Source organism: Trichomycterus rosablanca, chromosome 13 (genome assembly GCF_030014385.1).
Source record: "Trichomycterus rosablanca isolate fTriRos1 chromosome 13, fTriRos1.hap1, whole genome shotgun sequence".
NCBI lineage: Eukaryota > Metazoa > Chordata > Actinopteri > Siluriformes > Trichomycteridae > Trichomycterus > Trichomycterus rosablanca.
The window spans coordinates 6,634,537-6,654,814 of record NC_086000.1 but is presented as its reverse complement, the minus strand read 5'-3'; the positions used below and the strand labels follow the sequence as shown (position 1 = coordinate 6,654,814).

The window sequence follows — 20,278 nt, the reverse complement described above, 5'->3', positions numbered from 1 at the left end:
CCCCTTCCAAAACTAGCAGAAGGGTCAATTGTAAAACCGAGGAGTTCAAAATCTCAGTGCTGGTGTGCTAGCGGAATATCCCACTGCGCCATCTGGGTGCCTCTCAGTATCAAATTTCAGCCCTGAGAGTTGATCAAAACCAAAAGTACGTTTTTCAAAAAAGGCAAATTGCCTCTGAAACTTTTTAGTTGATACGTTTAGTTGATTTTAGTCACCTCAAATTTACATTGAACATATTATACACAAAAGAACAGACATGTTTGAAACTTTTTAATATTAAAAGACTGCTTAATGCCAGAGCATTTAAAAAATATTTAAATGAACAAGAAAATAAAAACTTGGCCCATTACATCACTGTGGCTGTCTCGTGGAGGAAGAGATAGGGTGTCCATACGTCCAGTTTTAGGGTGGACTGAACGGTTTTTGTTCTGCCTGTCTGCAGTGCCTGGACAGACACGTATTTGTCCTTTTTGGGGGTCTGGTGTCCTCGTTTATGGGGTTATGGAAGTGTCCACCCTAGGGAGAAATACATTTATCTCCCAGAATCATTTCATTTTATCTATTTTTGAATCTATTTTCCCCTACTTTTCCCCCCAATTTTTCTCCCCTAATCTAGTCGTGTCCAATTACCTTGATTGCGTCCTCTATACTGATTCGACGCTTCGCCGCTGACTGAGGACGCCTCTCAACTGACTTTCGCCCCCTACGGCACCTACAGTCAGTACAGACTGCATTTTGCATTTTCGAGTCGAGTTCATACACTGACGAGCACTGTGTACGGAGGGCCACACCCCCATCAGCATTACTCCTCAGCCCTGTGCAGGCGCCATCAGTCAGCCAGGAGGGGCCGCAGTCGCACCAGTTATGAACCCTGAACAACAGCCAATCGTTGTTCATGCTGCCGCCCAGCCCAGTCGGCGTACTTTACCGCTGCGCCACCTGAGCGGCTGGAAAGAAGGTTTATAATTTATTAGGTGAGAGGCAGACTGGGAGTGTTTACACTGCTTAATACAGACATGGTGGTATAATTGATCTGGGTTTCACTATGACTCTGAGAAAAAGTACAAACTCATTAGATTAAAGCTCTGGCATCTTTTAATAATATTGAAAATATTGAAAATAAATATTTAAGCATGGCTTATGTTTCTAGTGAACAGGAGTGTCAGATGTAGATGTAATGCTTTGGTACCGGCAGCGGGCGCTAATGCTTAGCTTAGCTTAGCTTAGTTTAGCTTTATCTTTCGCTGATGATGGGGGCGGCGCTTCGAGCGGAAGTGCTGTAAGCGACGTGTGCTTTCCAGTGGAGCTTTTCAGCTGTTTGTAAGCTGCGTTACTTTTTCAATTAAACCATGGTGCTGCTAGAAAACGACGCGGTGAGAAAACATTATAACACGTTATTATATTTATTTAGCCTTAGATAATGTTTCTACTTAATGTTTTGGACGCACACGTGTCACATTCATTTGAAATGAGTGCAGTAGAGCTAAGCTAGAATGCTACATGTAGCTGACCGGCTGATTAGCGTTTGTGTGTTGGTTGAGCTTAAAGGTATTATTTATTTTATATAGTTTATTACGTGTAGGAGTCCGGATTTGGGGGGTTGTTTTGGAAAAGTAAGTGAAGTTTTTATTTATTTGATTGTTTTGTCTTCAGTTTCAGAATGTATAAGCACTTATGAAAGGTCTGAATTAGTATTTAGATAATGGTGACTAATGTGAGAGAATTCTATAAAATATCTAATAAAAACCCTGGCAAACATTTAACCATCTGAAACATTTAACCGTCTGAAAATTGTCCGGAATGGTTTGTGGTGGACAGAAAATCTTCGAGCTGTAGGGAAAACGGTTATTTTATTTTTATTATTTAAATACACAGGACATTTTCCATAACACGGGATGAAAATACTCTGTGTAGTGATACATCTAAATATTCCTATTACCGCTTGGTGTTCTAAGTTCGACTCCTGGCGTCCATATGGATAGTGTGTCTCCAGAACATCATGTCTTTATGTTTGGGTCTTCAGGCTTCTAAATGCCGCGTTCATTGTTTCTCTAATTTCATCCATCCATCTGGTTGCTGGCTGTCCTTTTCCAATCAACTGCTTATTCTCATAATGTGTCCAAAATAAGAGATCTTGAGTCTGGTTACCTGCACCTGAGAGGTTAAGTTCAGGTTGGTTGAGGATCCATTGGTTTGTCTTCGCCAGCACTAATGTTCAAAAGCATCAATATTCTTTCTGTCCAGCACAGAGAACATTGTACACTACCACACAGTAATAATTCTGCACAATCCTCACGTAATTTAAACAGATGATGTTCTTATGAGTGTGAACAATTATGCCACATCAAGTAAGCTTAAATACATGTTAAATGGTAAGAGAATTCTTAGTTATTTTAAATATGCATTATGGATATTCCTATATTGGATATTTAAATATCACTAAATGTTTTCTTCACTAGATGGTAGAGGAATTTAAAATGGCAATGGCCAGTAATGTAATACATGGTACATGTAAATGTAATAAAAGATCAGACACTGGACTGAGGTGAAAGGTTTCTGGTTGTGCCTTACAGATTGTCTGAGACTGCTCTCCACAACATAATGTAAAGATCAGTACATTTACAATTAATTATTCAATCAATCTCATGTATAAACTTTTTATGAAAATATTTGGGGTGTTTTGTATAATGTAGTAAAACATGAATCTGTGTTTTGTGAAAACTCAATTGTTTAGCTGACAAAGAGTACATGTTTTTACAGTTTTTTGTAAATATTAACGTTTACATTTACAAGGCATTTTTAGTACTGTTGCATCACTATTTTTATTGATTACCCTTTTTAATAGGAAATCGAAGATGCCATTTTTTGTGGTTTTGCATATAAAAATTTCGCCCACTTCTGCTTCGTGCAAGACTTTTGTCTATTGTCTGACTGTCAGCTTCACGATATGCCATACATTTTCTATAAGAGACAGATCTGGACTGCAGGCAGACCAGTCAAGCACAGACACTTTGCATCTACTAAGCCACATTGTAGCATGTGCATAGACCACAGTACATGTTTCCACTGTATTTTGGTTCATGCGAGAGAACTTAAATGGCTATTCTGCATATATTTCGCTTTGGTTCACTTGGTAGGAATTCTTGTGTCTTTATGACTAACAGCACCACGTGTTTACAGCTTGGATAAGGTTAAAATGAATTAATTAACACATTAAGCAAGACAGTCTGACACACTTAACACATTCAATATCTTTATTTGTATTACTTTAGTACTACAGCTGGCTGGTTTGCAATTTCATAAACCAGGCACACATTCACTCCTAAATGATACATAAAATACATTAAATACAGTGGTATTTAAATTATAAAACCTTTCCAAAGTGTATGGGTTTGTTCAAAACACAAGAAGTGCACAGCGGCCCTAGTCCTTTACAGACTTGGATCAAGCTGTCTGTTTTTTTGTTAATCTTGCCGAAAACACACCACTGTAATGCTGCACTCGTGGTTGTGTGTACTTCCTCACTACTGTGCTTAAACAAAAACAAAACTAAAAATATGAAATATTTAAGAACTATTTTATTACTAGGAAAGTTTCACAGCACTTTAGGGTGTCCACATGCTTCATCTCATTAAGTAAAATTAAAGCAGTGCAAGAAAGTCTTGGAAATGTAGTCTGTAATGCACCGTCGTGTGGTAGCTGTGAAACAGCAATATTTAAAATACACATTTATTTATTTTGTTGGTGAAACATTTTCTTAAATATAAGTATTAATGTTTTTTGGACAAACTTATTCTTATTCTGTGACTCTGTTTTGCAGTTTCTGACAGAGCTCACTCGCCTGTTCCAGAAATGCAGGACCAGCGGGAGTGTAGTGATCACCTTAAAGAAATGTAAGTACTGCACACAGTTACTATGTACCATGTACACTATAATGGTGGAACTGTGTCCACCAGTAGAAATGTAACCTCTCCACTGTTGCAAATATACTGCTAATGTCACAGAATTGCTTTCTACAGCTTTCATGTGAAAGAAAGCAACAGAGGACAAAAAGTCCATATTTGGGCATTTGCTTTATCTACACCAATACTTATTCATATTATTACAGTCATATCATACATGACACGTTCTATGTTATAAGAGCTCTAAGTGAAATAACAAAAATTATTTTGGTCATATAGAGACCATGCTTAAGAGAGGCTTGTAATGCCAACTTGATTTTATGAAAAATACCAGAACATAAAAAAGCAGTCTTATTTTAGAAAAAATACAAGCCCAGTTCTGATAAAATGCAAATAAAAGCAAAAATCATGAATCATGGGTTTGAAAAGTTTACGAGCAGGGATGAGTTGAGGTTTGCCACTTCGTTCCTACTGCTGGACAGTTTACTTAATTTGCAATGTTTTTGCATTATGCTTCATTTAACACAATGGATTTAGCTTGTTTATTTACTTTTTTGCTAAATGTTATTTTAAAGGTCAATACATTATGAGAAATATAATTAGTTCTTTTTTGAAAGGCTGTCTATTCAGTACCTAAAATCTTTTGTTCAGTATCCTATGCCCACTTAATTAAGCAATATTTAATGCATGTCTGGTCCTTAGTGACCAATAAGTGAAGTTATTCTAACATTTTTTTGGTTTATTATCAGATGATGGTAGGACAAAGCCAGTACCAAGGAAAGGCCAACCAGAGACGTTTGAACCAGCTGACAACAAATGTCTTGTCAGAGCATCAGACGGCAAGAAAAAAATTAGCACAGTGGTAAGTGCTCTCTGTTTAAACAAGAACTGGACATCAAATCAAAACAGACATACAATGTTGAACTCACAGTTCACACTCTAGTGGTGTTTCCTTTGCCAAGCAATGCTGAATCTGGTTCCCTTTATCAGACCTTTAATAGTCCCAAACAAAACATATGTGCAAACCATTAAAACTTAAAATCTCTCATTTATATATTTTGGAAACTGTTCAATGTGGTTTAGTGGCCACTTAAACTGGAACCCCTATACACCTGCCTATTCATGTAATTATGCTGTCAGTGGCAGTATCTAAAATCATGCAGACATTAATTCAAAAATGACCTGAAGCTCTTGACCAAACATAAACAGTTAAAACTGAAATGTGATCTGAGTGACTTGTGCTTGGCAGACTGATCCCTGACGTTTTCACACACAAAAACAGTAATCTGGGGCTACAGTGAGCACAAGCTCAGCAAAACTGGAGAGGTAAATTTTGAAATCCGAGTCTCTGAGCGCTTTAACAATAATTAAACTAAAATGGGTGCAGGACAAGGGTGGATTCACTGGTGGAAACCTAGCTGTACCATAGTACTGTCACATCACTACATTTCATGCTGCCAGAATGTTGATTGCCGCTTGAGTGTTTAAAAACCTATTTGTGCAATTTCAGGTCAGCACCAAAGAAGTAATAAAATTTCAGATGGTAAGTAAATAACCCTAGTTAATTTTCTCTTTTGCTTGTTATAGCGTTGCTCATTGGCGTTTATAGGGTGTATAGGTAGTTTAATAAAGGGTTCATTCGTGAGTTTACTAAATAGTGGTTTAGCTGTTCACTTGGATAATATATGACTTGTATAAAATCACATGCATTTATTACATGAAATATCAGTGGAGTGGTTTAAATATAGTTTAATGTTCAGATCAGAATATTTGTACGCAGTGAGGACATTTCTGTCCAGTGGAGAAAATCATTGTTATTGTGAGCCGTTTACAAAATGCTTTATGTTAGGTTTAACAACAATACTCAACCATCATCCAGTTACTGGATGCTTTTGCCGTTTTGTTTAATTTGCTGGAAAATGTACTAAATTAGCTTGTAAATAATTATTCTGAAATGTAATTAATTTTTTTAAACCCTCTTTCCAACATACTGGAAACTGGCCTGCCAGACTGTGTTTATTTTATTTAGACAGATGCGTAAATAAAGTAAATTTGGTTTTGTGGATGTTTAAGCAGTCCTGCTGTAGGATAATAATGTTGTCAAATACTTATTTCACACAACACTGTTTTAGTAAACAGTCTAAAATGTCAGCATCATGAAGGTGCTGGCATTTACTTTGGTTTCAGTAATCGTCTTAAAAATATGTTTTGTTTAACAGGCATACTCAAACTTGTTAAGAGCACACATGGACGGCCTGAAGAAGAAAGACAAGAAGAGTAAAAGCAAAAAGACTAAAGCTACACAGTAAGAGACACTAAAATCTTAAGAGAAAGGGAATGTTGATTAAGCAAGGCCACCTGCAGAGACATCCAAATACCCACCAATGCCCGACCTCTACAACAGCAGTAGGATACTATTATCAACTTTACCTTCCTGTAAGTGACACGTGGCACGTAATAACGGGAATGGAGGTTGATTATCCTGTTTAAGTATTACCTTGACGTCTCATTTTTGATAAAAAAAAAATCATGTCTGTGTGGATGGATATGGTTTTATGGATTTTGCCACCGGGCATAATTTGGTGAGGTGGTGCCATGTGATTTCACTGCCTTTGACTATGGCTTATTTTTAAACTGTATTTTGATTTCTGAAAGTTAAATGTGTTAAGATTAGTGAAATTTAAGCTATCCTTCTCTTCATAACAGAGGCTTCTGTAGATGTCCAGGCTTCTTATTTTCTGTTCATTTGTACAGACCAGGTTTTGTACTGTAAGTGTATTTTTATTTTGGACATTACTTCTTTAAACCAGAGCCAGACAAAATGAATACTGTCTGAAAATCTTCTTTCCATTTACTGTGCCTTGGACAGAACATCCTCTCCGGAATGGATTGCACATCTGTAGTTAGGTTTGTCATCCATTTGGCTTAAAAGGTATCACATTATTTTTGAAAAGGTTGTAATTTATTAAGTTTAAAATAAGATCTGTCTAGTATTTGCCATATGCGTATGTGCGTAATATTTAGTTAGTGTATATAATTTCAACAGAATATATTAGTTAGAATTTGGCTCTTTAACTTACAAAGAATGCAATGCAATGTAAACCCCTCAGTTGGAAGAAATAAATACATTATATACACAACTACATCATGTGGAAAGTGATTCTAAAGCTGATGTTTTTAAAGTACAGTGTTCCTCTTGTCCGGTTGCTCTCTGGTAGAGCCGAGTGTAGCGTTTCGTTTAGCCTCCTCTTCCATCGCGTAGCCCTGCTGCATCAGCCGAGTTACGTACTGGAATAGAGTCTGTAAAACATGTACAATGCTCAGAATTTACTGTAGTACTTTTAAAAAGCAATCAAAGCAACAAATCCCTTTTCTTTATAAAATATGTATGTGGTAGTTACAGTCCAGGCTTTAGTAAACCCATTTATTTAGTATGCACAGTTACACAGTTATTTATTAGAAATGTGTCTGACTAGTTCATTTGTAAGACAGGTATGTCTCGGCCCGTGCCAACTATTAACAATATCACGTTAATTTGCAATAAATTGTTGCCATTTTTAATTAACCCAACTAGTCTGTGTCAGTTTACATTTCATTTTTATACTTGTGACAAACAGCTGAATTATTTCATAACATTTAAATCACTGCGCTACATATTTCACTTTGGGTAAATGGGTAAAAGGATGTTAAAAAAAACTTGAACAATAATATATTTCAGTAACAGTTTATATACTTAAGATGATAATGTGGATGTTTTTTACAATACAAATGTGATTATTAAAATTCCTACCCTAGTGGATTATTAAGCTCAATAAATAATCAAAGCATTGATAGTGAAGTCCAGTTATATGTTAGGGTTTATAGTTTACCCCATGTTTTTCTTACATACACTGTACAGAACTGCTAGCAACCTCAAACAATAATAACAAGCTTCTATTCCAACGGATGTCATACAAATACAACAACTTACACTGTGGTATTTAGAAAAGGCTTTTCCTTTGAAGAATATGATAAAAGTGAATGCTAACAGGTAAACACAAGTGCATGGTTTTGGTTTTGAACAGGATGCCATGTTATGCATGTCGTACATATGTAAATCATGCATGGTGAACACAAGTTCGATTTTGAATATCTCAAAACTAAAGATACATCTTACCACTAGTTAGTAGTTCAGGGCTATAGAAATAAAGTGTTTTAAGCTCTTATTCTCCATGTCGCTGCAGTAGATACAAACCACAGAAAATAACAGCTGTTTCACTAAGCAATAGAAATAAGGTTTCTCAACACACTTTTATACTTACTACATATTACGCTACCAATGATCCTAAGTAGCTCTTTGATTCCTATGAAATCCACTATCATAAATCTAATGCCAACTTGGGCTCCTAATCAAGGCCCTTAATCCTTAGTTGCTTGCATTGAATTCAGTCACAATTGTAGGTCGCTTTGGATCAACACGTGTACTGAATACTCTTTATTTAATACTCTGTAGAAACCTCTTTGGCAACGACAACTTGGCTGTATGTTGTCTTGAAGGTCTATTGATTTGGGCAGTTTATCACATACTTTATTAAGAGCCTCTCAAACTCAGTCTGATCTGTATTAATTCTGTTCGTAATTGCAAATTGTAGACATTCTGATCTTATTCGGCAAATTCATACAATCTTCGGTAGTTTTCTTTTCTTGTGTACTTGGTGGTACTTTCTCCTGAACTGGTCCCTCCAGCTTAATTGTTGTACAGCTGCTATTTCACCTCCGTGGCTAAATAAGCTCTTTTTTTGAGTAATAAGCTTTAAGAACGGTGCTTGTTATTTAGCGTAAACAGGGCGACATCTGGTGGTACAGCATCAGAAACGGCATGTTGTAACAGCCAGTACACACTCGCAGTTTGGACATCCACAAACAGTTTTAGCCACAGAGCAAACAGTTTGCTAATTTTTGTATTAATAATTTATATATATATATATATATAAGGTGCTTATTACCTCAAAACTGTAGTGTAAGAGTTTGTTTTGCAAAGCAAATTTTATCTGAAGTTAGCTGCAGTTATTTTCAATGAGAACACAGATTCAAATTTTAATGTAACAATATCTACGATCTAAGCATCAACAAAGCTCTTGTGCTTTACATAACCATCTATTTATTAACCGCCTTGACTTGGTTTGATTTACCCCAAGAGTAAATTGAAACATGTCAAAACAATCATCTGTAGTGATCACAAAAGCTACATGTAAAAATAACAAGAGCTTGGTTTACAACGACTCATAATGCATTATTACACACATACTCACCTTCCATGCCGCCTCTAGTTCAGCAGTCCATTTATCTTTCAGGATGGGTCGAACTGCACATATGAACTCGGCTCCAACATACTGCAAATAAATAAAGCACAAGTGCATGAAACAGAGGAATCACCAGTTCTTTCTGATTTCTAAAGTGTGTGGTTAAAGGTGAATTCTGCAGTGAGAGTACTACTGAAATTCATTGGTAGTGTAGATTGCTGAGCAGGATTCTTACCCCGTAGTATTTGGGAGGTGCATTATAACGGTAATGGCTTCTTCCAAGCTCCACAGCCAGAGAGTCCAACCGCTCCAACTGATCAAGTCTGGCTACACTTTTCTCAATAAAAGACATCACTCTGCCCAACAACACAACACAGCACGGTAATGTTAACCAACAAAGTTTCATAACTTTCACATTTGTTTATATTACAGAAAAAATATTCAAAGGAAAATAAAATAAATTTTAACTGAATAAATAAGCTATTGTATGCACTGTTATTTGTTTTTTATAGCTTCTTAAAAATTGGTAGTTCATTTTTTTAATACTAAACTGCAACAACAAACGTGCCTAACGTGAACTAACCACTCTGAAAAGCAACTGACGCAACTGCAGTAATGGGCAGATCAAAGCATCGGGTAACAGCGCATCACTCATCTCACAATTAGTAAAACAAACTAGTAAACAAATTAAGAAAAAAAGACACAGTCGCTCAGGTGGCGCAGCTGTAAAAACACGCTGGAATCCTGAATGCATTGTGTCGAATCTCAGCTCTGCCTTGCCGGCTGAGGCTGAGCGGCCACATGAACAATGAATGGCCTGTTGTTCATATGGGCGGGACTAAGCCGGATAGGGTCTCTCTCTCTCAAGACTGGTGCAATTATGACCTCTGCACAGAGATTAGAAAAGAGTGCTCTTAGGGTGTGTCCCTCTGTACACGCAGCTAGGCTGCACTGCACTCGTCAAAGTGTAGGTAATAAGATGCATACGGCATGCTGCCCACGTGTCAGAGGGGGTGTGGGTTAGCTTCGTTCTCCTCAATCAGAGCAGAGATCGGCATTGAGAAAATGCGTAAAGAAAATATAAAAAAAAAAGGAAGCCACTATGTCTTAAAATCGGTAAAATAGAATGGTTACTGGTGAATAAATGGGTACTGGGAATGTTTAAGGCATGAAAACAGTCAAAACAACCTGGCAACCCTGCATAAAAGCATAAATGTTACAGCATAATTACTGAGACACAAAGAAAAATGAGGCAAAATGGCCTAATTCTCTGTTAGCCTTGATATATTTTTGGACAGTGTTCATGAGTGATGTTGGAGAGCTACTTGGCACTTGTTTGAGTGCACAGGGATTCCACTTTCTCTTCTCTCAACCGCTTCAACAAGACACATGAAGTGCTTCTTTCGTTTTTGGTAAAGAGATGCATTAAATTTCAAACCAAGTGGCAAAATGCTGTTAGAGTGGAGGTACAGAGCCACAAGCCCAGTGTCTGTTGCTAATCACAAAAGCTCTCATTTGCATCAGTAGCTATTTGGCATACTGGCACATTTGCCCATGGGAAAATTCCCATTTTCATGTTTAATTCTATGCCACAGCAAACAGTAAATTACAATAGTGATTTTTAGTCATGCCAGTGTGTTTTCACATTTCACGTTACATGGGTCGCATGAAATGGAATTCTAATATTTGTTTAATTCTAATATACAGTAAGTATAAGCTTGCCAAAAAGATAATAAAGTCTTAAGACAGGCTGAAGCATTTGCTTTCCACTACACTTCTAAAGTGTTTTAGTGGTGTGCACATGAAGGCCGTTAGAAGTGAGCTCTGTGATAGCGTGTTGATAATTTGAAGTAAGTAAAATAACACATTTATTTTGTGTGTTTAAACAGGCAACTGAGGCTTCTGCATACAAAAAATAATGTGTGGGTCAGATTTGTTTTATTTATCTGTATTTATAAAGCTGAGTTATCAAGCCTGAAAGTTATATTGAAAAGGAAGAATGCATCTTTACAGTAATACAACTGAATGGCAAATACTAATCTGCTGCATTTTTGCATCATGGCTACATTTACTGTTAGGTAAATGAGACTATATAAAAATTCACAGTTTTAAAAAATCTTGAACGTCCATTAGATACCAAAAGAATCATCAGATATGCCATACTTCCCCACCACTTTAAAGATTTATGTCTTATTTTTTCTCTTTCTGATCATTGTTGTATTTAGTTTATTTTATAGTTATAAAGCACGTACAGTACACATGCAGTCAATTAAAGAGCAAACACAAATGAACACTGTTAATCTGAGTTGTTATTAAATTAAGACTCTTTGTTAGACACAGCTCATTACAGTGCTGCACAAATGAATGTTTTCCTTATTCCAGTGAGCCTATTAAAACTCTTAACCAGACTAATTAGTCGCATCAGACCAGAGAACACTGAAGTGTGTAGTCGTGATTAGCAGGGCTGTAAAACTCTATTATACATTTACTTTATACCACTAGCACTGACCTGAGGCCATGGGCTCGTAGCTCCTTGCTGGTACGTAACCTCTCCAGGTCCGCTACGTCACGGAACAGGAAGAAGACATCTTTGCACTCTGGATGAGTCTCGAATAACCTGTTGCAAAGACAACATGCTTTTGTCAGGTTCCAGGTATGAAATTCAGAAATAAAGTATTATTTATTTAGCTGCAATGTATTTAAGTGAACTGTGAGTCAAGTGCTTTTTACACAGCTCATTAATGGACCTGATTAAATGTTACAATTCCATGATGAGTAACCTAATAGCCTGAAATAACCCACAAGAATTCCACTGTCTGATTTAGAAGACACCTGGACTGCAGGCAGGCCAGTCAAGCACACACGCTGTGTCTATAAAGCCACACTGTTGTAGCATGTACAGAATGAGGCCTGACACTGTCTTGTTGAAACAACCACAGACTTACTGGAATAAAGACAACTCCTTGATGGCAGAATGTCTCAAAAAAAACAAAAAAACACCAGTGCATCAATGGTACCTTCACACATATACAAGTAACCCATACAATTACAACTTTTGGCTTTTGCAGCTTCTGCTGATTTCAGTCCAATAGGAATTCTGTCTTTGTCATGGAGAACTCAATGTTTTTTTTTCCAGAAAACACGCTAAAACGTGGAATCATTAGATACAGAATATTTTTTCATTGTCTTTCTGTCCATCTGAGATGAGCTCAGGCCCAGAGATCTTGTGGTGTTTTTGCACAGAAGCATGTAGCATGTAGCATGTTTCTTACACAATGTTGTCTGAGGGCACATTCAGTAGTGGTTTCTGTTCTTGTCCTACAGATAATAGATGGTGAAAGACCTAAATGGTTTGCAATCATGCATTGAGAAATGTTCTATTTGAGCCGATTGACAATTTTCTCATGAAGTGGAACACGGTGGTGAGTCATGACCAATCATTGCTTGTACTGATCCTTTGGTGGATCCTTCTTTTATACCCAATTATGATTCCCTCACCTATTACCAATCCAGCTGCTTATTGTGTAATGTTTAACTCTGTACTACAATATTCCAAATGTGTTCCAAATTTTTTCTACTTCTGTTAATTCTCTTGAATCTTTATTTAACTGACAAACTAACAAATATTACAAAATGTCCCAACTTTTTTGGAAATATGGTTTGTATTATAGTGAAAAAAAAATCAGTGGCAGAAGAAAAAGTCATTGAAGATCAGATTAATGATATCTTGCTGGGAGAAGAATAGCCATCATGTACATTGGGGACTTGAAGTCAGTGCATCAACAGCATCAGTAATTAACAAATGCCATCTCATATAAGCACACACTAAAAAAGATAATAAAAAACTGAGATTATACAGTTGGGATTCATCTGTAAAACTCACTCACAGTTAGAAAGGTACTGAGCACATTCAGATCTGTTTTGAGATTGAAAGTTAATTAGGTTATTAGTCTTGACCTGGTTTGTTACCCTGGCATATTTAAATGCTAAAGATGCATTAGAACCACTGATGTCAGTAACGTGTTACTTAGTAACGCGTTACTCTAATCTGACCACATTTTTCAGTAACAAGTAAGCTAACGAGTTACTATTTCCAATACAGTAATCAGAAAGTTACTTATCCAAGTTACTGTGCGTTACTATTTTTGCAACTCGGAGAGTGACGTCTGGCCTATGTGACAATTAAGTCATGAGCTGCGTCCGAATTCGCATACTTACAGAGTATGCACTAGATTGGAGGAAGTATGCACTACTCGGCCGGTAAAGAAGTACATACTTTCAGTACAGAAGTGTGCAGTATGCACACAACACCGCTACGTACTACACGTGGGGACGTGATGATGTAATATCACCATAGTTACAGACTCATTACAAACCCCACTCGAATTTTGGATATTTATCGTCTTTTTGTTGTTAATTTGTCTTTAAAAAATTTATTTTATTTATCTTACTTACACTTGTGAACAGAGGACTCAGTTTTCCGCGTCTTTCTTGTTTCTTATTCCGCTTCAATCGCCTACGCAGCTCCAGTTGCATTACGGCAGCTGCTGAATGTAATTAATAAAGTAACTTGTAATCTAACTTAGTTACTTTTAAAATCAAGTAATCAATAAAGTAACTAAGTTACTTTTTAAAGGTAACTATGCCATCATTGATTAGAACATACTGTATATGTAACTAAGGTAAAGCAATCCTACACCCTACCATGCTCTGTGGTGCATATATAAATGCTCAGTAAACCCATGTCACTCAGATTTTAGATCAATATGACGAGGTGAAGACAGTGACAGTGAAAGATGGTTCATTAGTGAGACACGGATAAGAGGAGTTTAAATCAAACAGAATGCTCAGTGGTGTGTTCCAACAGAAACAACTGCATTTTTAGAAATGCTAAAATTAAAAGCACTGTTCTTAGGAGATGTAAAGAGGGTCATACGGCCGAATGAGTGGTGTAAATCAAAGGAATGGAACAGACTTGAATATTTGACAAAGAGTAGGGAAAGTGACATTGTTGTGATATTGAGCTAGCTTGATTTGGGATCACTTGTCGCCTTAGGGGAAAGGAACAATGTACATCAATACAAAATTGCTGTTATTGAGTAATCAACATGATGGAACATGTTTAAAGGGCTCACAAACTTTTAAGCAAAGGTTGTGAGAATTATCCAGGCACGTAATTAAGCCAAATGCTTAATTAGACATACATGATGAGCTAGTCCATTCTAATAGCAGAACGGCAAGAAGAAAACAAACTAGCAACATATTAACAGAGCCCATAAGGTTCAGCTTATAAGGTGTAAAAGGAAGGGTGACTTGACTGACACACACTCCCTCCAATGTGAGCGCAGTCTACTGATGCCTTCTTATACACCCACACCTCGGTGGATTTGTGCATGAGGCCGGCAGGTGTCCTGGGTAACCAGGATCCATACACGGCCCCACCCCTCTGTTAACTCCGGTCATTTCCCACCCTAGCAGACTGGAGGCCAATTTAGTCTGCTGCAGGCATTAGCCAATTATGCCTGCTAGAGGGCATCCAGCCGACCGGTAGCAGAGCCGAGACTCGAACCTGGGAGTTAAGAATCTTGGCGCTGGTGTGCTAGCGACTTATCACGCTGCACCACCTGAGCACCCCAACCCATTCATTTTTTAAATTAAAATCTGAAAATTAAGCCCTTTTTGTTGAAAAAAAAAATCAACAGGCAAGGCATTATTTGTCACTATGTTTGAGGCATGCATTCAGGGTTTATGTCTCTCATATTTTGGTTTATAATAACTTTTAATATTAAATATTATCTAACACGTTTAAAATTCGGTGCCTGCAATACACTCCAAAAAAGTTTGGACAGAGGCATGTTTACCCGTGTTCAATTACCTTGCTTATACAGACTGAGCCTTTGGTGGATCCTTCTTTTACACTCGGTCATGATTCCCTCACCTGTTACTAATTCACCTACTTATTGTGAAATGTTGTCCTTTATGTGTACAGTTTTTGGCCACTTGTTTCTACCCAGCAATGGCAGACTGATAATTAATTGCCATCATCTTGAATAATCATGATTAGCTAAAAATCAAATCATAACTGCAACTAGGTAATAATATAATAGTGACATCTAGCCTACCATGTCAAAAAAATAAAATGAAAATTAGGGAAGATTGTTACCAAGTGAAGAACGCAGTTTTCACATAGGCCTATTTTTATATAGGTAAATTAAATTGTATTTAATTAAATTGTGAGACGCTTGTGTTATAATAGTGGAATTCATGTACATTTTTGCTCAAAATTAATGTATGTCACTAATAATATTTATAATTAAAGCACTGTTTTAGTCTTAAAGAGAAATAAAGCAGTATTTTAAATTTGGCATGTATTTATGATTATGCATGTATTTATGATATTTGATTGCATAATGGTAGTGTTTAAATTGCACAATGCAGTCTTTTGCAAGGAATATTGCCTGGTGTGTTGCAGGATGATCTGTTTTACGAGAACCAATCATAACTCGTCATGACTTGATGACCAAAGAGTGAGTAAAGCAAGAACAAGACTTATGCAGGGTTTCTATGTAAACAGAGCATTATTTTAACTAGATCTCACTCCCACAATGGTGAAAGAGCTTTTGTCTAAGCTAATGTCAAAGCTACTGTTTAGAGCCATGGATATCCATGCAGACTCACAACTCTTCTGGCCTTTCAGGCAAAATGCTTTTGCAGAGCTGTCTGTCATGCATGCAAAGTATTATTCCAACGTTAAAATGTAGCACTTGTAGAAAATATGTAAGGTGATGGAGAAATGAAAAGAAAAACTCACTGTTTAAATTTACACACAATGTATTTTTAACTGTGTACTTAAACATGTAAACAAAGGTCCAGCAAAAAAAATGTTTGAGCAAAAAAACTAAAATAAATAAACAAATAAAACTACATATACAACTAATATTTAATATATACAAAAAAACAAATCTAGGCAACAACATATGAGGTCAGCAATAAATTGCACGAATATGATGTATTTTGGCACTAAGGGATGTTTTTTTTTTTTTTTTTTTTATGATTTTAGGTCATGTTTTACACACTTTGGTCACATTCAAGACAAGACAGGACAGGTTACTGGTAATTACTGGTTACACAAGATTCATCAGTTCAAGTCTTTAAAGACGAACACGATCATGGACAATTTTGTATCATCAATTCACCATACTTGCATGTCTTTGGACTGTTGGAGGAAACCCAGACAGACACAGGGAGAACATGCAAACTCCACACAGAAAGGACCTGGACCGCTCCACCTGGGTATCAAAACCCAGGAAATTCTTGCTGTGAGGTGACAGTGCTACATACTATGTCACCCAGCACAAAGGCAACCCTATATATGCATATTTAAATCTAAAAAAGTCTCTGCACCCCTGTGGCATTCTCAAAGCGGTAGCTATTCAGTTCTCATTTGTGTAATGTCTAATTCAACATTTAGGAATGACAGTTATAATCTAATTAGGGTTTTGTAAAAGGTTACTTTTATGTCTTCCATCCTGTTCCTTCATTAATTAAGGAAGGATTTCCTCCTATGATTACATTTTGTCCCAATGGCACCTGGGTGTGACCCTTTTCTGGACAATACAGACAGCTACTTGTCTGGCCATAAGAAAACTAATTTTCTTTCTCTCCCTGTCCTTTTTCCAATTTCATGACAATATCCCTGACGCCCCCAGATCACTGCTTGAAACACAAAGCCATACTGTTTAAAGGCATCTTATTCTTAAGGGACAATTTTAAAGCAGGGCTCCAAACAGAGAATGTGTTTTCCCCTTTCAGTATATCAAATTCATCTCACAGAGCCCCTGCTTATTATCTGGTGTATTATAGGATGAATAATAGGGGAGGACAATATTGCATGTGTGAACCTGGGTTCGATCCCCAGGTGGGGCGGTCTGGGTCCTTTCTGTGTGGAGTTTGCATGTTCTCCCCACGTCTGCATGGATTTCCTCCCACAGTCCAAAAACATGCAAGTGAGGTGAATTGGAGATACAAAATTGTTAATGACTGTGTTTGTTATTAAACTGGTGCACTGATGAATCTTGTGTAACGAGTAACTACCTGTTCTGTCTTGAATTTAACCAAAGTGTGTAAAACATACAGTGTTAAAACAGTGTGTTAAAATCTTGATAAATAAATAAACAATCATAACTATTAATAAGGAATTAGGAGGCCAGGCCACAAAGTTAAATGACATATTAGAACATAATAAAAATGACAAATCCAAGTCACTATAAGTAGATATTTTCACTTAGATTATCGGAAAACCACCAAAATCTTTTTATTTTAATAACTTGTAAATGTGTTCCATCATTCAGGTACAGGGAAGAAACAGTTGCAGAAATCTTAAAAATTCATACATGTACCTTACTGTAAAAAACTGTATCTAATGTAAACGTAAATATGTTTAATATAGTTTTTAAATAAAGAATAAAAGATTATGGATTTAATTGCATTAAAAGTATTTGTATAAATCATTGATACAAAAATCAGTTTTTATTTTGTCAAAATTATAGAATCTGATAATAAAACCTTTTTGTAAATTATCTAAGAATAAACACTATAGAGCCAAATGTTCGGACACCCTTCTAAATTATTAGGTTCAAGTCACTGATAACAAATGTATGAAATTATACCAGTTAAATCAAATGCATTTTTTGCTTCCAAGTAACAATTTAGGAAAGACCCATTTCTGTTTTCTGACTGCACAAAGCAAGGTCATTAAGACATAACTTTACAAGTGGCCTTTACAGAGGATGAACTAGATAAATTAATAAGTCAGTTGCAATCCAGGCCTTCTCGCCAAACATCAGTGCCTTGCCTGACAGATGGTCTTTTGACAGACACTCTAAAGCAAAAAATCTTGAGGAAAACCTTTTTAAAGTTGGATGCTACAGCCACAAAGAAAAGAGGCTGGGAAGGGGGATGACAGGCAATTCCATATAAATGCCCATGGCTTTGAAATGAAAAATGGGGTGTCTACTAAGCTTATGGTCAAATGTCTACATAGTTTATGTATATGACAAGTTAGACTCTTCTTGACAGATGATGCAAGTGTTTTCAATGCTTTTTTTAATGTTTTTAATTCAGCTGAGAGTCCATAAAACCCCTGATCAAACCAAAACCCCCAACTACCATGTGATTAGTTATTTCACTGGAAAATGTACACCACTCACACATTCCTGTAAGGGGTGTCTTATTGATAATTTTAGTCATCCCAGTCCTTTCGTCCAAGTCCTTAGACTGCAAGTCTTAGAAAAAAAAAAACATCTCAAAAGTACAAAGACTGGAAAACGGCACAGGTGATGAAAGGTAAAGTGTTTTACACGTTTTATGTAAATGGAAACATGAAAACATTTTCTCTAGTAAAGTAAATTTTCACTATTCGAGTAAAAAAACCAAACAAACTAAAACTCAGTAAAATGTCAAATGAGTTCTATTCTGTAAACACAACCGTATATTTTATGTGAGAATAAACTTAGAGCCCAAGTGTAGGCTATTTCACTATATTAATCGATTCAGTCCCATTACAAACTGCTAGTAAACTATCCGAAATAAGCAGCTTATTACCTGACAAACACGATGATTCCAACTTTAGCTATGTCCTCCTGAATAACTTTCCACGACTCTTTAATCATGTGGATTTGCTCAGTGGTGAGATGCTCTACAGAATCCTCTTCAGTAACAGCGTCTCCAGCTTTTCTTTGCGCCAAACCCAAACCTGAGAGAGCGCAACCCATTCTGAACCACAGACGCATCCGCACTTCCACAGGACTTCAATCTAACAGCCGCTTTGCTGCTTTTGTGTTATTCACACAGTGCTGAAGCCTTTTGTATAATCAAGTGTAGAGGCACTAGCGGCCGCTCTCAAACCCATCCATCCTCCCTCTCACTGCACACTTACAAGGTCTCAACACGAAACCTGCCAAAACATCAGCATGGCATGGGAGGAGACTGACCTAAAGTGGCAGATATCATGAACACTAGCAACAATACCCCCCCCCCCCCCCTATATCTATAATAAGATAAATATATCTTATTTATATTTAGTTGCAACCAATCATCAATTTAGACCCTCCTCACCGAATTAATTTACTTATTTGTATACAATAACATAGATGGCTAGCTGAGAGAATGGCTGCTACACATAAGCTGGGGTCACATTAAGAAGTTTTACACATTTTCCCTGTGTCTGTGTAAGTTTTCCCTGGGTATGCCATTAAGTGGACTGGCTGCCCCTAATTGAGTGAGTTAGCAGTGTTAGTAAAAGTGTGTTGTGCCCGGCAGATGATTGTGGCCAAAGTTTTTGTGTGGTGCCAGACGAGTTCATTCCTCAGTAAAACATCCTGATCAGGGCTGCAGTTGGCCTTATGCTTATCAAAGAAACACTGAGTGCAAGGTGGACATACAAACCTTCACCTGTACCCATCCAGGGCAGAGCATCACATATTTGCCAGTTTACATAACTCACTGACACACATAAGGCAGGCGTGGCACGGTGGCTAAGTGGGTAGCACTGTCGCCTCACGGCAAGAAGGATCTGGGTTCGATCCCCAGGTGGGGCGGTCTGGGTTCTCCCCGTGTCTGCGTGGGTTTACTCCGGGAGCTCCGGTTTCCTCCCACAGTCCAAAAACATGCAAGTGAGGTAAATTGGAGACACTAAATTGTCCATGACTGTGTTGATATATCCTTGTGAACTGATAAATCTTGTGTGAAGATAAACTACCGTTTCCTGTCATGAATGTAACCAAAAGTGTAAAACATGACGTTAAAATCCTAATAAACAAACACATAAGGCAATTCAAAATGTCAGTTCCACCAAATGACATGCTTTCAGGAGATATGTGGAAATCAATACCTAGTAAAAACAATTCCTCAGTAAAACATTCTGATCAGGGTTGCAGTTGGCCTTATGCTTATCAAAGAAACAGGGTGCAAAGTGGAAATACAAACCTTGACCAGTACCCATCCAGGGAAAAGCATCACATAATTGCCAGGAACAAAAACATGCCAAAACTTAACACAGAAAGTAACAATTTATGAATTTTAAAGATAAATGTT

The 20,278-nt window shown here is 37.0% G+C and overlaps 2 protein-coding genes across 2 annotated transcripts; one reads left to right on the top strand and one right to left on the bottom strand.

Annotated features, from left to right (window-relative positions):
- Positions 1-1,285: 1,285 nt before the first annotated feature.
- srp14 (signal recognition particle 14) lies at positions 1,286-7,467 on the top strand. The gene is made up of 5 exons (XM_063007827.1): positions 1,286-1,373; positions 3,821-3,893; positions 4,652-4,764; positions 5,413-5,445; positions 6,122-7,467. The coding sequence occupies exons 1-5, from the start codon at positions 1,350-1,352 to the stop codon at positions 6,209-6,211; spliced, it is 333 nt and encodes a 110-aa protein (XP_062863897.1). The 5' UTR covers positions 1,286-1,349; the 3' UTR covers positions 6,212-7,467.
- Positions 7,009-18,957, bottom strand: xgb (x globin). The gene is made up of 5 exons (XM_063007826.1): positions 18,788-18,957; positions 11,694-11,801; positions 9,420-9,540; positions 9,194-9,274; positions 7,009-7,202 (listed from the first exon to the last, which is right to left on the bottom strand). The coding sequence occupies exons 1-5, from the start codon at positions 18,955-18,957 to the stop codon at positions 7,080-7,082; spliced, it is 603 nt and encodes a 200-aa protein (XP_062863896.1). The 3' UTR covers positions 7,009-7,079.
- Between the last annotated feature and the right edge of the window lie 1,321 nt (positions 18,958-20,278).